The following is a 19,002-nucleotide window of genomic DNA, read 5'->3' on the forward strand; positions in this document are numbered from 1 at the left end:
TCAAACACCTGAGATTGGATCTACTGCCTCACGGAGCCAGTCTGCAGATACTCTGTTTACTCTGAAATAACAGCATTTCATGATTTCTAGAAGAGTGTGAAGAATGTTCTTTTTGGAGTACCAGAGAAATGCCTTGAATAATTCCATAAGAAAGTAGGCCATCTCAGCCTGGACCTGTGCTATAGGTCTGACATTTGAATCAAAAAGTAAATATCCCAGTGATTTCAGATAGCAGCAGCTTCAGTCGTAATGCGTGTGCAAACCAGGAGGAGAAAAATCTAACGCAGTCTCTGATTTCATACACAGAGGACATTATCAGGCTGTACACGAAAGCTCAGACAAGCACTGGAATATGATTAATTACCACAACCTCTGCAGAGTTTCAGTATAAACTTTATCAACCAAGCTACACACAGTAATGCTTGATCGGACAAAGAGGGCAGAGTATGTCTGGGAGATCTTGGTATGATCTTCGGAATGCTTAATGAAATTACTCTCTCCACACACGCGGCTAAGTATGAAAGCCAACAATTTAATGTGACATCTAACCCGTGAAAGCAGAAAATGTTTTCTCCTCTGCTGGAATCTACCACAGCGAGCAGGGCATCTCCACCGTAGGGGTGGGTGGGTCAATGCTTCAGGTATTACTACTATTGATACAAGCCTTGTTCCGACTCGTGTCAATAGATTTGATTTTTTATTTTAAAGGATCAATTTCATGGTGGATCACATTCTGGACACACGAACACACTTCTTCCAATAATAGCAGTCTGAAAAAGGGCATAATTTCATTCTTGAGTGTATTTTACAACTAATACTTTCATGCTATTACTTTTAGAAAGTTAAATACAAACATTTACATGACAATCTTTACATTATGCTACGAGTATTTTTACTTAAGGTGTGTATCTAAATACTGCTACTGCCTGTCAGCAAGGTACAAGTACTGCTGTTTTAATAAATTCATTGGCCAAATAGAACTTCCATTCCAGGTAAAAGACACATATAGAGCTCAGGTAGACAGAGGTCAGGCCTCACTACACTGCAATATACTGCACCTGCCTCCACTGTCACCATCAGAGTCCGCCATAAAAGGTTGAATGTACGTTTAGCTCATATCTATGCACACCTGCATCCGGGCAGACCACACACATAAATCAGATTAGTAATCTGTCCTTGTCCTCCTTCACAGCAGAGGCGCCCATTAATACTTCATTTCATCTCTGCAGTGGCGAGTTTTTCTGGAACAACCAAAGGTGACAGCCACACAGTTGCTGGATGAGAAGTTAACGGAGCTAGCTTTTAAGATCCCAGCCTGCGCGTTGATTGACAGGCATGGGAAAGCAAACAAAGCCATGCAGTCAGACTGAAGAAATGGGGGGGATTGATCCACACACAGGCTCACACTCAAGGGATGCAACCACACAGGGTAACATCACTTTTCAGGAACAACCCAATTGTCACAATAAATATTTGCATTGTGCATTTTTGCAAACTGTGAATATGTTGAAAAACGTTTCTTTGTGTTCAAACACTGTGGTTAAGATCTGGTTAGGTTTAGGTGTGAAAACCACTTGATGAGTATTCGGAAAGGGTCGCATTTTGGTATAAAATACCTGGTTTTGCTGCCACAAACATGACTCAAACAGAGGTAGCTTGGCGGTCACCTCATCTAATTATCATGGCACCCCCCCCCCCCCATAAGAAATTCAGCTCATATACATGTACTGTAATCTGATCACTTTTCTATTGAAGAAACATTGATATGATACATATGAAACGTACAAATTCAACATGTTCATGGCTTGTGGAAACCTGCAGTGCCAATGTTTTATTCTGATGAATTGACTGTTAGGGAACAGTCCTCTAACCTCCACTGTGCATGTTTTATGTTGATACCATGTACAACAATTTTATACAGGAGATGTGTCAATGTTTTTTTTTTTTTTCAATCATCAGACAGCTTACACCAGTGGCAGACTTCGGCTATATGAGGGCCAGAGCTGGAAAAAAAATGAAAAAGGCCACCATAGAGGACATTGTATCCCATGTTCTTCCACACTGGGTCACTGTCGAGGGCATTTCAACAAGTTTTATCTACTATTGGGGCATCCAAGAGGGCACTGTTGCTGTGTTTTTCAAACATGGGGCAACCCATATCTTAGACATCTTAGACTTTTACCTGGAGCGTAACTAACATGGTACTAACAGACATATTGGTAATAATCAATAAATGCTATAACAGATAGATATCTGCCGACACGGACCTGGACATGTTCCTTCTTTCCAACACTAGCTGACTCACTACTAATTTTAAACAACATGGAACCAGTAGATGGAAAATGAATCTTCATTCAGCCTTCATTAGTGCAGGAAGCTTTGTTAAGTGTACTTCCTGTTTATCAGCGCTGCCTCACCGTATGTCCATACTACAGTGCATTTACAGTGGGAGCCTCCCAGTGCAACCAGAGTCTTCTGCTGTCTACTTGAGCAATTAGATATTGATTTGGTGATACAGCTGTTGACAGACAGGAGATGGTTACACCTTCGCAGATGTTCCACCCACTCAGTTCATGGAGAACCAAATCAAAAACCACCTGACACATCTGGTGGAAAACAGACATCTTTCATAGCTTTGACTGTCCAACAGCTGCTTTAATCACTTAAGCATGTTTCCATGGAGACCAGTGGAGTGTGGATATACTATATGTTTACCAGGCAAGGTTTAAGTGTTTGGATAAATAATTGATGTGTAAGAAAGAACACAGTTTAAAACCACATCTGGATGACTTACAACACTTGAATCAGAACTGCACTAAAAATATAAAACATTTAATAACTCATGATGGTGAGGATGTTTGTGTGTGTGTGTTTATGTGTGCACGTACGTGTGTGTGTGTGGGCCCGTGGGAGTGATGTGGGCATGACAGAAAGGAGAAACATAAGAGATAGACAAACAGAGAGAGAGAAATTCAGGTAAAGCAGAGAGAGAGAGGGATTCAGTGTGTTTACATAAAAACAGGTGTCATTTGAAACCATGTGCAGGCAAACTTATTTCAAATTCCCATTTCAAACGGTATTCTTTGCACTTAATCATTGTTTTGTAATCCAGAGCTTTGTTGGGCTCCTCTAGGACATGTATTAGACAAACATAAACATACAAGTTCATAGAAAGTGCTTCAGCTGTTTGCACATCATCATTTCCCATACAGTAATTTCTTTTCAGCTGCCTCCTCCGACAGTTATAGCCAAACAAATCAAAAGTGTGAGAGTCCGTCAGTTTGTTTTTATGCACAAAAAGAAAAACTGTTACAAGGAAAGCTGTTAAAATTCCAGTTGGCACTTCTAGCCCAGCCTGGCACAGTAGGCAGTTATACAGCACATGAATACTGTTTTGCTGAAGTATTTTGACATTCAGGAGCATTCTGCACAAAGTGGCGTGCAGTTAGAGCCGAACTGCTGAGGCAAAAGAACAAGGCATTATAATAATGAAAATTCTGGCAGCTTATAGCATACAATAGCTGTCCACATTGTGGTGTGGCAAGACTTACCAGTGCAGTGGTAATACAACATGCACCACAAAATAGGTAGTTGAAATAAAAAAGGGTATTTCGGAGGACTGCAGAGAGGAATACAGCCCAAATTCTGGTTAGAAGACATTTACATCATGTTGACCTAAAATTTGGGCTGACATATCCTGATAAATTGTTTTTCTGATTTCTTAGCCCTTACCATGGCATTACGGGGTCCTGCTGTTGAATCTTTTCCAGCAGCCCGAGAGCCAACAGACTTAAAGAGGAAAATAAACTTGTGACATGTCTTGCACAACATGTCAAACATTTGAGCTGTGCAGCGACTGCTGAAGGCATTAACATTCGCCTATAGCAAACCTAAGCTGTCATCTTGTCTGTAACTTTCACGCTTTTTTAAAAGGAATTCCTACAATACACATGGCAACATTCCTATGACTGACACACACACGGTGAGAAGGTTCACAATCTGCAGCCTACTGGGTGGTAATGGTTTATCAAGATACGCAGCTTGGAGGGCGAGTAGGTAACAGTTTGCATGTGGCAAATTCTTTCAGATTAGACAGTGAAGGCCATATAGCAACTGCTGCAGTAACTGATGAATTCCTACATTAAATACCAGCGTGGAAAAGTATACATCTATATCTGTGGGAAACCATGAAACACCGCAGATATATCTGACAATCCCGATCAAGCCGGTCATTGCACCTGTCACTGCTAAATGTTTTTCGGTTAATCTTATCTTTAGGAGAGGACTGACAATTTGTGCTCATATACACTAGCAGCACCTCTCATGTAATTTTAAGCATGGTAACTTTAGCAGAATCCTTTACATTTCCACATAAATTCCTCCTGGCAAGCAATCTGCCAGCACAGGCTACTTAAGAGACTATTTGTATCCTATGAGGTGCTGGATTACAGGATTTGCATTTTAAAGGGTGTCAGTGATGGCAGCTGGAGGAAACTGGTGAATGCAATTGCGGCAATGCAATAAAAGATCTGTGATGTGAGTCAAGCTCAGTAACCTAAATGACACACCTACTCCTGCCCACCACAGATCCTCTAATACCTACACCATAAGACAAGCTATTACCCTGCAGCACCTGCAATATTTATATAACCCATCCTGTGCTTGTGTAAATGCAGCACTGAGCGTGCACCCACAGTATGTATATTACACCCCTAAAACATACCATGCAATGCGTGTGCTGGAACGGGCCTTTTTCTGTTTATGCAGAGAGATTGTTTTTCCCAGAACTGGCAACAAAAGCGCTGCAATAAACTAAGGACCATCTGAACCCATTTTGCCAGTTTTTTTTTTGTCTTTTAAAGCTTTTATGTATAATGCACTAGTTAAACAGATTAATGTCCTGGCTGTGGGATGAAATTATTCCTATAAAGCGGAAAGAGATTGCACTGGTCAAATTTCTCACTGCACGCCCAAAGTGCAGCGATGGCAGGATTTCAGGAGAGAAATAATAGATTTTGTTTTGATCTCCAGAGCATGGAGTTGTCTCTCCCGGGGGCCTGCCAGGGTTAAACTCTGATCTGTACACTGTGACTTGCTCAAGGCTGTGTGTGTGGTGTTATTAAAAAGAAATATTGCTTCATAAAACCCCACAGCTCTGCAGCAATGACTCCTGTTAATGCAGACTGTTGCTGGAGTATGTCTCTGTGAGGGGAAATGGGATTTTTTTTCATCTGTCCTCTGATTGCAAGGGTAATTAGTGTTTAGCATGTGAACCCGTGACCCTCTATGTCAAAGAGATTGAAAGACACCTCAGAGAGAAATGTTTACTGGTACTGGCGCTCTGAACATTTCACCTCCTCTGCTGATGAACTGGTGTAATGATCTTAGCTAGAACAGTGGCCAGTGTTAATATAGACTCCAGCGTCCCTCTCTCTGGTCATTTGCAATGCAATTTGCAATTTAAACAGTCTGCAGTGGCCATCTGGACATGAGAGCACGGAGAACAAGCAAAGGACACTTTGCCCTTGAGTCCTATTGGTGGAGAGAATGTTGACCTGAGGGGAGAATGACTCTCTTGACTTTTTTTTTTTTTTTTTCTTTCAAGGAATCCTTTTACTGCTATTTAACCATACAAGGCAGCTGGAGTTAGGGACCAACAATTGGTTTAAGAAACTTGAAAAATGACAGGATGCCATAACAAATCTTGTAATAATTGTATTCTTCCACCGCTAGCGTCACCTCACATGTAGCAGCATGGAACAGCAAAGGTCCTGATCAGACCGGGGCTCGGTGCCTGTGGCTTTATTAAAAGTGGGGACGCGCTCCAGCAGCCGTGTCTGGTGTTCAGACGTCAGGAGTCAGCGGAGTTTCAGGAGTCCGGTAGGTGGCAGTGAATGTTCTCAGGTAGGGAGGGCAGGTTGTGGGGGGGGCGTGTGTTCCTCTTGCACAAGCGCTCCCATGTTGCGTAGTCTGGAAACCTGACGTGGAGAGCAGCCGAGCAGTGAGTGACAGAGTTGCGGCAGGGCAGATCAGAAAGTGCCTGTGGCCGCGCTGCCCCCCTGCTCGCGCGCTTTTCTCCGGACCGGCAGAGTCGCACGAGACTGGCGACACGCTCCGGTACCGGTTGGCTGGCCGCGGGTGACCCGAGGATCCCACTTTGACGAACAGACTCGGGCTCCGCTGGCAGGAAAGGTGGAACTAAACTACATTCATTGACTTGAGAGCGATGCACTGGCAGCATGGCCAAGTGGTTCAAGGAGCACCTAGGATTCAAAACTACCAAAGCACCCCCTCCGGCGCCTCCGAAACCGGACTACAGACACTGTCACACCGGTGTGCCCGGTGCGCCTGGCTTCCAGCAAACAAGCGCCGGGGCCACCTTCCCGAGCCCCGCTCAGCCGGACATCCTCGCTGCTTACAAACTACAAAAGGAGCTGGACTTCGAGGACCCGTACACTCCGGGTGGAAATATTTCATTCGGCTCGAGCTTGAACACTGTGGGGTCGCCGGATATCAAGTATGTGTCACCAAAACACCGACTTATCAAGGTGGAAACAATCGAAAAGAGCAGCCCAGCTCCCGGCGGCGGTGTCACAGTCACGCAGGCTGTTGCTGTGGGGAGTGTTAAATCCCCGACCTCACCTCCGTCGGACCACGACAACAAGGAGAAGGTGGGTGAAGTTTACCTCCAACATTTCTGTGTGCTCGAGTAAAGGGCAACAGTCTTAACTTGCCTATAAACTGATTTTTTTTTTTTTTTTTAAATTATTTGACTGCCCCTACGAAATAAAAAGCAGTTACTCTCCTTATCAAACAATTATCTTTGAGCCAAGTTTTCCCACGAAATAAAATCACAGTTCTTTCTCAGAAAACTGGTCTTTTTTTTTTTCTTTTTTTTTTTATCTAAACTCAAACATGGTCTCCCTGTGAGCCACTTGACCTCCTCCTGTAAGGAATGATTCGTTACAACCGGCTGAACTTGTTATCACAACCGCACAACGGCCGTCCACATGAGTTGCGACATCCACCGTCTAATAACTAACCTGCACTACAGGGAGTGCTGTGCAGGGAGCAGTCTGTGCAGATCTGCCTTCACTCTCAAAACTGTGATCTCTTGCTGACTTAGTGACAGCTGACTTGTTCTAAAGTGCAGACAGACTGCGCTGTGCTGGGTGAAATGTGCGTCCTGTGCCCAGCTCTATCTGCAGTTTATTCCCAAGCAGCAATGTGATGTAGACTTATCACACAGCACCTCTAATTGAACTTTAATCTAGTCCTTTTTTAACAAGACACATCAATTTGGCGAATGTTCCTTTTGCAGTGATGCCTGCTGCCTTGGGAGGAAATTACTTGTGATGGGTTTATGGATATACGACTCTAATTTGAGCTTCTCTTGGCACAGTTCTCTATTCCACAAGCCTCGTGTGTTCGTGTTTTTTTTTTTTTTTTATACCTTTGAGGTTGTGGCTAATGCATGGAGTTGGTTGCACACTCATCAGCACAAAGTCAATGTGGAGACAGACAATCAGGCAGAATGCATGCAGGCTGCGCCTTGGAGCACACTGTCATGTCAGGCTTCCCAGGAATTCACACACACGGACACACACACACACACACACACACACACACACACACACACACTGGGTTCATTTGGAGAAACTTGAGATTTTCAGTGTCAGTGAGGTTAAGGGCACACCGTGTGATGAGTGTGATCCCGCTGAGGAATGTTACAGTGTCTGCATGTACGGAGGAGAAAGCACGGCCCTGTGAAGACGCACACTGTGCACCACTGTTTCCTCCACAGGTCACGTCTCGATCGCAACTGTGCTCTGAAATTTCTGGTGGTCTTCTCGATGTCACCCTCACGTTACTTCCTCCTCCTCTGGTGTTTGCTTTCGCACCTGTCTTTGTGACGTGGGGCCAGTTCGCAGTTGGTTTTGGTTCACCATTTTTATTTATATTCCATAGTGTGTGCAACCTTTCAGCAGTTTTGATCACACTAAACTCGACTGCGACTGTCATCTGTGCTTCCCATATGCCCGCAACACAAAGACTGAGAACCACACGACGCTCATAAAACTATCTTCTGTGCCATTGTTTGTTTTCCCAAACTGTCAGCTACTGTTTTCAGCAGCCCCCGTGAACTTGGTATTCAAGTTTAATGATCATACAGCTATGTGTTATCAGTAAAACAAGCAGGAAGCCAGAATTTACAATTCTCACCTAGCCGCTGCAGCTGTTCAAGCTGATTAAACAGATTATTGTTGTCTCATGTTAATTGAAGCCTATTTGGATCTCTCTCAGTCAGGAATACATTTGGCTCTCCGCCCCTCCTCTTCCTGCCCTCATGTGCACACACAGCTTTAACAGACAGACAGATGAGTGTATGGTATGGTTTAAATACCTCACACCTACCGGTATGAATGATGTTATGGATGAGCTAAATCAGTACTGACAGCTGGTGGCCTTAAGCAATATGTCAAGAGAAGGGTTTAAGGGTTTCCTGTCAGCTGTAGGTTAAATGAAAATGGTGTGGAGAGGAAGGTGTGATGGAGAACATTATACTGGTGTGTTTGATATTTGTTCTTGTCGTCCAGGTTGTCCTTCCTCTGCACTGTGTTGGTGGTGGTGTCTGTACACCGTCAGCAAACTGTGGGATATGCCACCTTTAGAGTTGGTTGCCATCTGTTTTGCAGAGCATTAAAAAAGGCTTTCACATACCTGGAAGTTGCCTGCACTTAATAATCCATCATTGTAATCAGTAAGCCTTCATTTTCCTTTGTAAAAGTTTGCCGGTGTTGGACTCATTACATTGTGCTGAGTTGAGTGCTTTCACTGCGTGGCTTACTGTCAGACACCTGCTGAAGTCAGCAGCAGCCGTACCAAAAAAACGTGTCGTACATTTATTGTGTTATGAAGTTTTTCTCAACAGTCAAAAAATGAATGCTTGTAAACAAGTTCATGTCTCATTGTGTATGTAGATTTTTTTTAAATAGTGGATGAATAATTAGCAGAAAACCCTTCAAATAAGTCACCGTGCCCCTCAGTGACTGCACTGCTGTTTCGTGCGCTCTGAGGCTTTACGTTCAAACTTTTGTGAGGATTAAAGTTTGTCTGGAAGCTGAAGATTTTCTTTCCAACTGTGACTGGGCATGATAATTGTTGTAAATCCCTTTTAGAGGGACTCTCCAGGTGATTTTAAAAGTGCTGTTAGTGGAGGATTGTTCCATTATATAGACTCTTGTTTGGTGAGTCTCTGTGGGAGGACGCACTGTTAGCAGTTTGTTTCAGACACTCTCCCCTCAGGCTGGCGTTGAAAGGTTGAGAGTGTACGGAGTTCACAATGTGTTCTTGTTTGGTGAAGCCTCATGTTGTAACAGTTTTAGAGCTACTTTTCTCAAGCATTTCCCCCCAAACTAAGAGAGGCATCTGGACAGTGCTTAAAAAAGTGTATTTGTGGCTTGTAGCTCGCACACAGACACACAGTCACGCATACATAGACATCAGTGCGATAGTAAATGGAGTCTTTCTAACTGCATGGACCAAATGCTGACTGCTGGAGACTGAGCAAAGAGCACACGAGTGTCTTAACAGCACTGCTTGGTTACATTGATGTTTTAATTACTTGACTCATGAATGCTAATTATATCACTGCTTACCTAAAGCCTGAAATGCCGATAGCAGCATCAAGTCAATTTTCCCCAGTCCATTTCTATTCGCCATGCTCCTGTGGGGAAACAGACCAGATTAAAAAGTTTCAACATGCAGTGATGCACTGCGTATCATATGAAATATGATGTATCTGCTACATTTTTGTAGGTGTCCCACTTTCATCTCGCAGTGTGCCGATTTGGTGTTGTTTTTTTGGGCTACTCGTCCTCTAATTTGGAGTTGCACTCTTCACATGGAGCTTTGTTTTGATGCAGACTGTTCCTTGTACTTTGGAGTTTTCTGGGCATTGTGATGCATTTTGTGTTTAAGGATGCCAAGCCCTTCATGGTAGAGCGAGTTGAGGGGAGATGATCAATTATCATCCTGCCTTGGAGCTAATTAAAGGCCTCATCTCCCAGCTCATTGCTCTACTCAGCACTAACCTAACTTCTCTCAAGGACACGCGTAAGTGATGACGGGCTCCACTCGGAGATGTGTAAACAAAAGCAATAGTGCGGAGCTGACAGGCTGCGGCAATCCTTGTGAAGTGTACCCCATCACCATCAGTATCTGTCTGAGCACCCGGGAAAGTGCTGTTCCAATCTAACTTTGGCTCCCTTCGTGGCTCGGGGTCCCTTTGATTCAGTGATCCTATGAGCCAGCTTATCTATCTATAGAAACCTGCGGTGGGATCAGAAGCCCAGACAGTTGTTGTGCAGCCAACAGAGGCATCTGGATCCTCTGTGCTTATTTTTCTGCATCTCCGTCATGTACTTCTTCTAAATCTTGCTCAACATTTCAACTGAGTACGCTGGAGGTGGAAAACATTGTTATCTTTAGAAAAAAGGCTAGATTGTCTTTATGGTCTGTGTTTGTTAGTTAGCAGGATTTCTCAAAAATTCGTCACAGATTTTCGTGAAATTCTGTGCAAAGTTAAACTGCAGGTCAAGGAAGAAGTTCACAATACATCGCTTCAAGCGCCGACATTGTGATGTGCACATGTGCGGTGGTCATGTCGCAGGACGTTTGTTTTCCAGTAAGGCAAATGAACTCTTACGTGTAATGCAACAACTATTTTTTTTCTACTTGATGCAGAAGGAAAAGTTGCACAATTGTCATTTTCCGTGACTAATGTACAAGAGAAGTCTGTCTGATATTGCATAATTGAATTCTCTGATTTAAGGATTCTTGGATGCACAGCGTTGGTTGCAGGCTCTGGATGTGTCTCAGAGTCGACATTGTTTGGAGTGGAGGAGAGATATGCCAGCTTTACCCTCTGAGTCAGATCGCGTTGTAAAGACTGCGTCACTATAGCCAATTTGTGGTAAAAACATAAGTGCACACTCACACCCACAGCGATATTGCTTTGCTTACTTGACTTAATGCACCTGTTGAAAACTGAATTGAGTTGTCGTCTATTTGATTTTGCAGTGCTGGATGTTGGTAACTTACATATTTATTGATCCTTCCTATTTGCTTGATAATTTTGTATGGACTGATGGAACAATTTTATTTCCACTCTATAATTACTGTTAGTCAGATGTGACTGTGACTCACAACCCTCCTGATTTGAAAGTGTCAGACCCACTAAAGAAGGTTCTGGACTGATTCATTCTTTTCAAATAGGGCTGTTCAAGTCATCTGGGGAAAATTGCTGTATTTGCTGTATATTTTTTCATATTGCAGTATGAATCTCAGGGAAGACATATTGCAATCTTATTCTGATAACATGCAGCCCTAATGTGAATAGAATACTGCTGACTTAAAGAAGGCAGGACAGGTGTGACCCATTTAATCTGATCAACATTTCTCAGTAGCCGAGTGTGCGGAGCCACAGCAACTGTGCTGTCTTTACGGTTACTGTTATTTGAGCTTTAGAAAACTCAAAATATTAGCCACGCGTAGCTGCCTGACTTTGTGGTAAAGATCATACATTACATTCAGAAGCAAGAAATATGTCAAATTCAGTGAATAGCAGTCTAGACAAGGACGGCGATGCTTCCATACAGCCTGTCATAGAATCGATGTGGGCTTTCCCTTTTGTCCTTTGCGTTCTTTTGAGTCCGTTTGGATGTGTAACGATCAAATTGAACTTGAGATGGTGCACTGCAGTAGGTGAAAGAGCTGAATTGCGTCCTCCTCACTAGACACACCTTCCAAGCTACAGTCTGCCACAGCGTGGGTAGATCAGGCTTGTTTGACTGGCCTGCGGATTACAGTGCCAGAAGAGCATGGCTGAACTCGACTCAGCTTCATTTCCCCGCAACCTGAATATCTTCGTTTGGCCTTTCGCCCTGGCACTCCAGACTTCAGTGGAGTTTTATAAATGCATCCCACCGGCCTTTCATGCTCTCATGTCTGCCAGTGATAGGAGAAATGTCAAGCACAAACGTCAATATCACCTGGGTCTGTGAGAGTGGTTTTCTTCAGGGAGCCAGAAAATGGATGAAAACATCAGAGCCCATCATGTTTTGTTATAGCCCCCCTTTTAAGTGCAGTTCTCTACCTTTCTGAATCAGACGGAGGCTGGTGAGGTTGATGGCAGGCCTGACTGGATGTTGGAGCGGTGCAGGATGTGCCCTTGTTGCTCTGCAGCTACAGAAACCTGTTTATGTGTGCTTCCTGGCTCCGTAAACATCTAAGTGTTGGACAAAATGTGATATTTTCTTACCCAGATGATTTAAGAATCAGACTATTTTACACCTCTGGACCAATAAGCAGAATGAATACATAATGGGAATAATATACAGCCTCAGCGGCATTGATTTTAGGTAATTTTCCACTGCTGTGACAGTGTGATACCCAGGTTGCAACAGATTAGTGTGAAAGCTGTGTTGTGGCTGTTCTGGGTTTTGCAGCTGTTGTTTTTCTTAATCATGCTCAGGAGTGACAAATGTGTTACCGTCAGTGGTGGGCAGATTGTGACTCACATCTTTAAGTAAGCAGATAATTATTTTGATCATTATGATAAATTTTGTAAAATAACCAAGACAGCGTGTTGCTATGGCTACTTTGACTCACGACAGTAAAGTCTAGACTGTGATATTGTTGGCATGAAGCGCCTGGCACGATTGTGACATTTTTGTTTCCAGTTTGACCCACTCTCCGCTGAGGTGTCAAAGAATGCTATGCATTTCCTGAACTATTTTAAGCATCTGAAGCATCTTCTAAAAGTCACTACGACTAGTTCAAGCCTACAAGATTATTATCATCACCCACTGCTCAGAATACAACAAATTGCTCTTTTCGTGCCATAATTTATGACCACTGTTTGTTTTTTTAATGTTTTACTGTCCATGAAAAAAGAGCACCACAATGGATTCCCGTGACCTGAATAAGAATCCTGGAAGGGCCCTTTGAAAGGAAGGAAGGAGCACAGAGCCTTACAGCATTCACAGCGAAGCCCCGCCTCTCTGGGCAGGATGAAGTCATCCTGTCGTGGAGGATATGCTGGAAGCCATAATGTCATGCTCATTCAATTGAGCACCGAAAGGTTCGGCTTTTCATCAAGATATCATTTTGGTGAATCCACAAATCCTATTACATTTACATGACTGCACTGTAATCCAGCAGCATTGAGTGTAATAGCTAGTCATGGTTAGGTTTTATATACAACCTTCCGCCGCATGTGCTTGAAAGTTATAGGTCTTGGAAATGATGGCCTTTAGCCATTGTTTGCTTATTTTTTTTCTATCCCTCCATCTGGGAGCCTTCTTTCCAGTCTAAAGAGTCCCGATGGGGTCTGTTGTGTTTGTTACTCGCTTTGCTTTTTCTAGCTTTGCACCGGAACATCAGTCGCATGATTCCACCAGGTCACAATTAGCCTGCAGACTAGTGCCGCAGCCCTGGCCGCTGGGGAGTTGTAAGACACATGGCTCTGTTTTGTTTAATGACAGTGTGTGTGTGTGTGTGTGTGTGTGTGTGTGAGAGAGAGAGAGAGAGAGAGAGAGAGAGAGGGAGTGTAGAAGAGGACATCCTGGTGGGCAGGCAGATCGTCACACAACGATTAAAAGCAAACAAATTGAGCACTAAGCCTGCATGCTATCTAAGGCACAAAGGGAGAATCTGCATGACAAAAAATAGACTGCTTTTGCAAAATCGGTACCTCTGCCCTCTCCTAGTAAAAACTATGCAAATTTTAGCAGTAGTAAAAACAAAATATAATCAAAATACAGTATAGGCAGAGATCATAGAGATCTGATTTGCCTTTTCATGTCCTGCACATGAATGCTGGCTGTTGTTTTTGTGTCACACTGCAGGAGGCAGCCAGACTTCCGTCTTGCGAACAGAGCTGCCCTGTGATCTGAGTGCCCACCGGGAAGTTCAACACTTCCATTTCTTCTTAGTGGGATTCCAGCCTTTCATTTCGTTCTGTGAATGAGAAGAAAGAAGTCTACCAAATACATTTCAGTCTGTTGTAACACGGCTCTGATCTGTGATTTACTCACAAGAGGTCACATTTTTTTTGTTTGTATTTTTCACAGTTAAAATTAGCTGTTATTGTGATAGGGACGTGGGTAGAGAAGGACAGCCACTATCTGCAGTTGTTTGGTGGAAAATAAGGAATGGCTTGGTTGCTCCAGGATTAAGGAAGCACTCCCTTCCTGACAGGAAGTGTTTACAACTTGGTGACATTCCCTTTTTAACTTGACAAGTCTGCACTCGCCCCTCTGTGTAGGCTGGGCATTCTGGCTGCTGCTTTCTTGCTAAAATGTAACCAGGGTTAATGTTCTCGGCTGTTTCAACAAGCGCAATCTAGATGTCGGAAATAGTGACAAATGGTGACGGCGCATAGCTGTTGTGTGCTCCACTGAGGGCTCTTTGTTGCAGCAGGCTGGGGATTGTCCCTCACCCCTCCTAATATAGCCTCTCTAGCCTTTTGCTTTCCTACTCAAAGAGGTGGGAAGCCACGTAGCAATGGCAGCGGTATGGGACTCCACCCTCTGTGCTCGTTCTATTGTCAGCGTAGGCGATGTGCAGGGACCTCAGTGCATCCTGACCACACAGAGGCTATCTGAGGCCACAGAGCTTCCAGCCTCAATTTGATGTGACATCCTCACATCAAAATCTGTAGCTTTGTTTACAGCCGGAGTGTGGCTTGTTTTTCTCCCCGCTCTGTAAATCACTCTTCCCGAAATGAAAGCGTCCGTCCCAGTGGCTTTCCTCATGTTGTTTCATGAAGCCCTACTTTCCTAATTGTAGCAGTTATTATCTTATAGGAGCCATGTTAAGCAATCGTGTTTTTGCCTCTGTGTTGTGGCAGCAGCGTCACATGGGAGTGAATTGCATACAGTGTGTGTCAGCGTTTTTTAAAGTAGTCTCAACCTACTACCTCATTCACTCACCTCAAGCACAAATCGGTGTTTCCATAGTAATTGTAACTGTAGTGATGAAAATTGGTGTAGGCCATGTCGAGGACAAATCGCTCATTCACATGGGCTTGGGATTACCATATTTTATAAAATTCCAACATTCCATTGTAGCACCTGACATATTATCAACTCTTGTGCTGCACCACTAACTGTATGTAGCAGAAACACTGCCAATAAATCTATCACAGCGGGATGGGGGCAGAGGAAGGAAATTGGATTTTGCCATGCGTGTCGTCAAGTACTTAATCTTGAATATCTGTCGCGTATTAAGAGCACCTTCATAGGGTGAAACCCACGGCCTCCTCTCCTTTCTCCACCGGAGGCCTTAAGTGGCTGTGTGGAGTGTGTTTCAATGAAGGAGGTCCTTAGGGACAAGTTGGGGTGCTTTTTATACTTCACCGCCTTGGGTGCTAAAGGAGGATGCAGTCATTCATCAGGAAACAAGGGCAGCCAGAGTAGAATTTATTGAACAGTGAGGTTTTACATTTAGCTACTTAAGATTGTGGAGAACGGAATGGATGAGTGGGAATCTGGATTTCTCCAAGTGCAGTTTAACCTGTTTGTTTGAGGGATCCCAAATACACATATCTATTTACTTTACAGAGGTGGCATGTGTAGATCATTTAGCAGCTCACATGGTCGTTCACGTGGTGATTCTATTGTTTTCTCAGTAAACTGTGGTTTGGGTTGTTGTGTGTTAAAACTAAACGTACAGTGTATTGTTAACATTATTAATATATGCGTCCTGGGATGCTATAATGTACTCTGTACAAGGCCTCTGCACTACGAATGCAGTAATAAATAACTCCAGAAACGATGTAATAGGACTCTGCATGTTGGTGTTTACCAAAGAGATGCGAGAGGCAAACGATCTGACGTTGGTGAGTCCAGCCGTCTCTGGACAGAATACTGCTTAGCAATGTTGAGAATACTGTGGTAAACACAGGGAGTTTTCCTGGAGGGGAAAAAAACTAATTCCTATGGAGCTTTAGTAGCAAAAGAGATAGTCATACAAAATATAATATAAATTCTATTTACAGCCACAGGTCTCCTCTGTTAATGCGATGCTGTCACGGCTATATGACAGATGTTAAGTCAGCTGTAGGTGTTTATTTGCACTGATATGAAGACCTCCCTGGTTTTTCTAAGACCCATAAATTTAATGCCGCAAGTTAAATGACAAAAGACATTCCTATTTTCAACTTAATGCAAGTCTAAGGATTTTGAAACTGGAAGGGAAACTTCTCGGAGTTCTTGGTGATTGTCTGGGACCTCACGAGTATTCATTTGTACGGACCAAATGTCTTTGGAAAGTCTGATTTGAATGAGCACTGATGATGAACACTAGACATCCTACTTCAGCATTGATTGAGGCCTAATTCCTTCTTTTTCCCATGTCTTTGCAACTCACGTACAATCCAGATTCCAAAAAATTTGGCATGCTGTGTAAAACATAAATAAAGGAGAATGTGATAATCTGCTAATCCTTTTTTGACCTATACTCAAGTGAAAACAGTACAATAACACTGTATTTAAAATTTTATGCCATCAAATCCATTGATTTGATGATATAAAACATATGCTTAGTCTGAATTTGATGCCAGCAACATGTGCATATGTGCACTTTCTGTGTGTGTATGTGTGTTTACAATAGATTATGACTCATAAGTGAACTGGATAGCTGTTACCCACAGTGTACTGGACTGTAGGTGCCATAAAAGCCTCATAATGCACAGTAACTCATACTCACAGTGGTGATGTGGAGGCTATCCAGGTATGCAATATGCCCCTTTCCATTCAATGCTAATCCGACTGCACTATTTTATACATTGCTGATGTTTATCCCACTGATAGTGTGTTGCATGGTATCAGTGTGTCTGTTGCTGCATCTGGAAGCATTCCCACACAAACCATGATCAACAACAGGCTAAATCTAAGGAACCGGCTTTGGCTGCCGTGCGAAAGTCGCCCCACATGGGTAAGAGTGCAGAGATCTGAAGAACCAACATTTAATGTGGTCTGAATGCTAAAGGGGGGGTGTGTGTAATAAATAAGTTGGCAGCCAGAACTGAGCTTTTTTTTTGAACAGCGCAGATGTCGCTGAAGGAGACACATGTGAAACTGATGGCTGAGCACATTGATGTGCAAGGGCTAAATCTAATCCTCCAAACATTCAAGTATCTGTCACACATAGACTCCTTAAAACCTGAGCTTGCTGATGGTTATGATCAAGAAAAGGCGCTTTTGAGGCTGAGTGGTTGGGGAGGAACATTCAGTCCAAGGGGTGTTTTTTCATTAGCCTTTGTCTGTTTTTTAACTAAGGACATTCATGTTCTGAAGATGTGTGGGCACGCTTTTATCTTGTGTTTGAAGTGCCTCTTTGTTTTTGTTAATTCTCGAATATGAGCGTGCTTACTAGCACCGCATCACTGCTCTTGAACGATTCTTCAATTAGATTAAAAGCAAAAAAAAAAAAAGGAAAGACAAAAAATGAATATATCTGGAAATATAAATAGAAATTTAAGTGATCTCAGGTGAAGTGCTCTTCATTGGGCATGGACTGCAGTGGCTCGTGACTGATTGTGAAAAGGCGTCTTTAGAGTAAACGTAATAATTTGATTAGCTACCTTTGCAGACTTTTAAGTAGGCCTTTAGTGCTGGCACATTACTCTTCCAAGCTCACAGAGAGGCAGAAACTGAAGCGGCAACCATGTTTCTTGGGAAACATTTCAATGACGTTTCATTAATTTCAGGTCAGTACGGTGGGAAATGCACTCCCGCGCTGATGCTCCTTTAGAGGCGAAGGCAGTTTTCCTTCTGTCTAATATGTTTGGGAGATATGCTGTAGAACCCAGCAGTGCTCGGTCTTCGCCAGGGGCCTTCAATGAATTGTAACCAGATTTGCGCTCGCTTCTTAGAAACATGAAAGTATCTTATTGATAGTAACTGGATTATGTCAACAGGCAAGCTGTCATCATTTTTACTTAAATTAATTGCCTTGAGGGAGTGTTTCTTGCCAGTATGTTCTTTCTAGAAAACTTTGGCCAAATTACTGTGCACGGCACACACAGCATTCATCCTGAGTTTGTAGACAAAGATTAGGTGCAGGAGCTATCGGCAGAGGCACTTCAGTGATGCTCGGTTTGCTGAGTTTGGCTTTTACATGAGCATTTGAACATTTTTCCATCCATCACGAGTAACCATACTTTATGCACGGGAGCTGTCTTCTCTTGAAAGATGGTGTCCCCAATAGTGGCATGTTTTCTTTTTTGTTATACGGGAGAACAAAGGAGCAATAGCAGCAAAAAGCTTTTTGAAATGCCTTAATGCAATTGAGCTGCTAAGCACTGAGTTGTATTAGGTTATCAGTGGCTGAAATCCCTTGTGGCGTGAGACATAAATCACACACGTCAGTCCTCTTTCTTTCCTCCCCCCTCCTCCCTCATTCTACAGCCTGCTGACTTTTCTGGCGGTCTCAGAGGGGCTTCAGCCTTGATGCATTCAATCCTTCCTGGACCAGGCATGACATTAATATCATATTCCTGTCTGCACTCATTCAGCTTCAGATTTTTTTGCATTTTCATCTGTGTACTGTATATCTAAAGGTGTTTATGTGGTTATCTCCCGGTTCAGTCTTTAGTCTACTGTTCTATTACATTTGCTTCTGGTTGTTTAAAGCTCTAAAATGCCAACACTGGACATGCAGCTTGTTCTGAAGTCTAAAAAGAGAAATGCAAAGGCCTATTTCCTAATTTTTAGAATCAGATTTAAAAACCGTGCTTGAATTTCAACTGATGCGGTCTCTTTTATTCTTTGCTCCTGTTTATCTGATGGTCCACATACACATTCTCTTTCCATTAAGACTGCAGGAGGAGAATTGAAGCCCATATTTTCTCACGTCTAATGGAAGCCCGGAGCCCAGTCGAAATGTAATCCTACAACCTCTAGCATCGTCGAGCATTGAGCCAAAGTGGCAGGT

The 19,002-nt window shown here is 43.2% G+C and overlaps 1 protein-coding gene across 6 annotated transcripts in view; it reads left to right on the plus strand.

The window, feature by feature from the left end:
* Nucleotides 1-5,896: 5,896 nt before the first annotated feature.
* Nucleotides 5,897-19,002, plus strand: part of shf (Src homology 2 domain containing F) — a 98,580-nt gene continuing 85,474 nt past the window's right edge. For all 6 annotated transcript variants that reach the window (XM_076756479.1, XM_076756726.1, XM_076756559.1 and 3 more), the window contains exon 1: nt 5,897-6,671. In XM_076756479.1, the coding sequence (XP_076612594.1) occupies nt 6,240-6,671 (432 nt within the window). In that variant the 5' untranslated portion in view covers nt 5,897-6,239. The remainder of the gene's footprint in view (nt 6,672-19,002) is intronic.

This window comes from Chaetodon auriga, chromosome 1 (genome assembly GCF_051107435.1).
Source record: "Chaetodon auriga isolate fChaAug3 chromosome 1, fChaAug3.hap1, whole genome shotgun sequence".
NCBI classification, from domain to species: Eukaryota; Metazoa; Chordata; class Actinopteri; order Chaetodontiformes; family Chaetodontidae; genus Chaetodon; species Chaetodon auriga.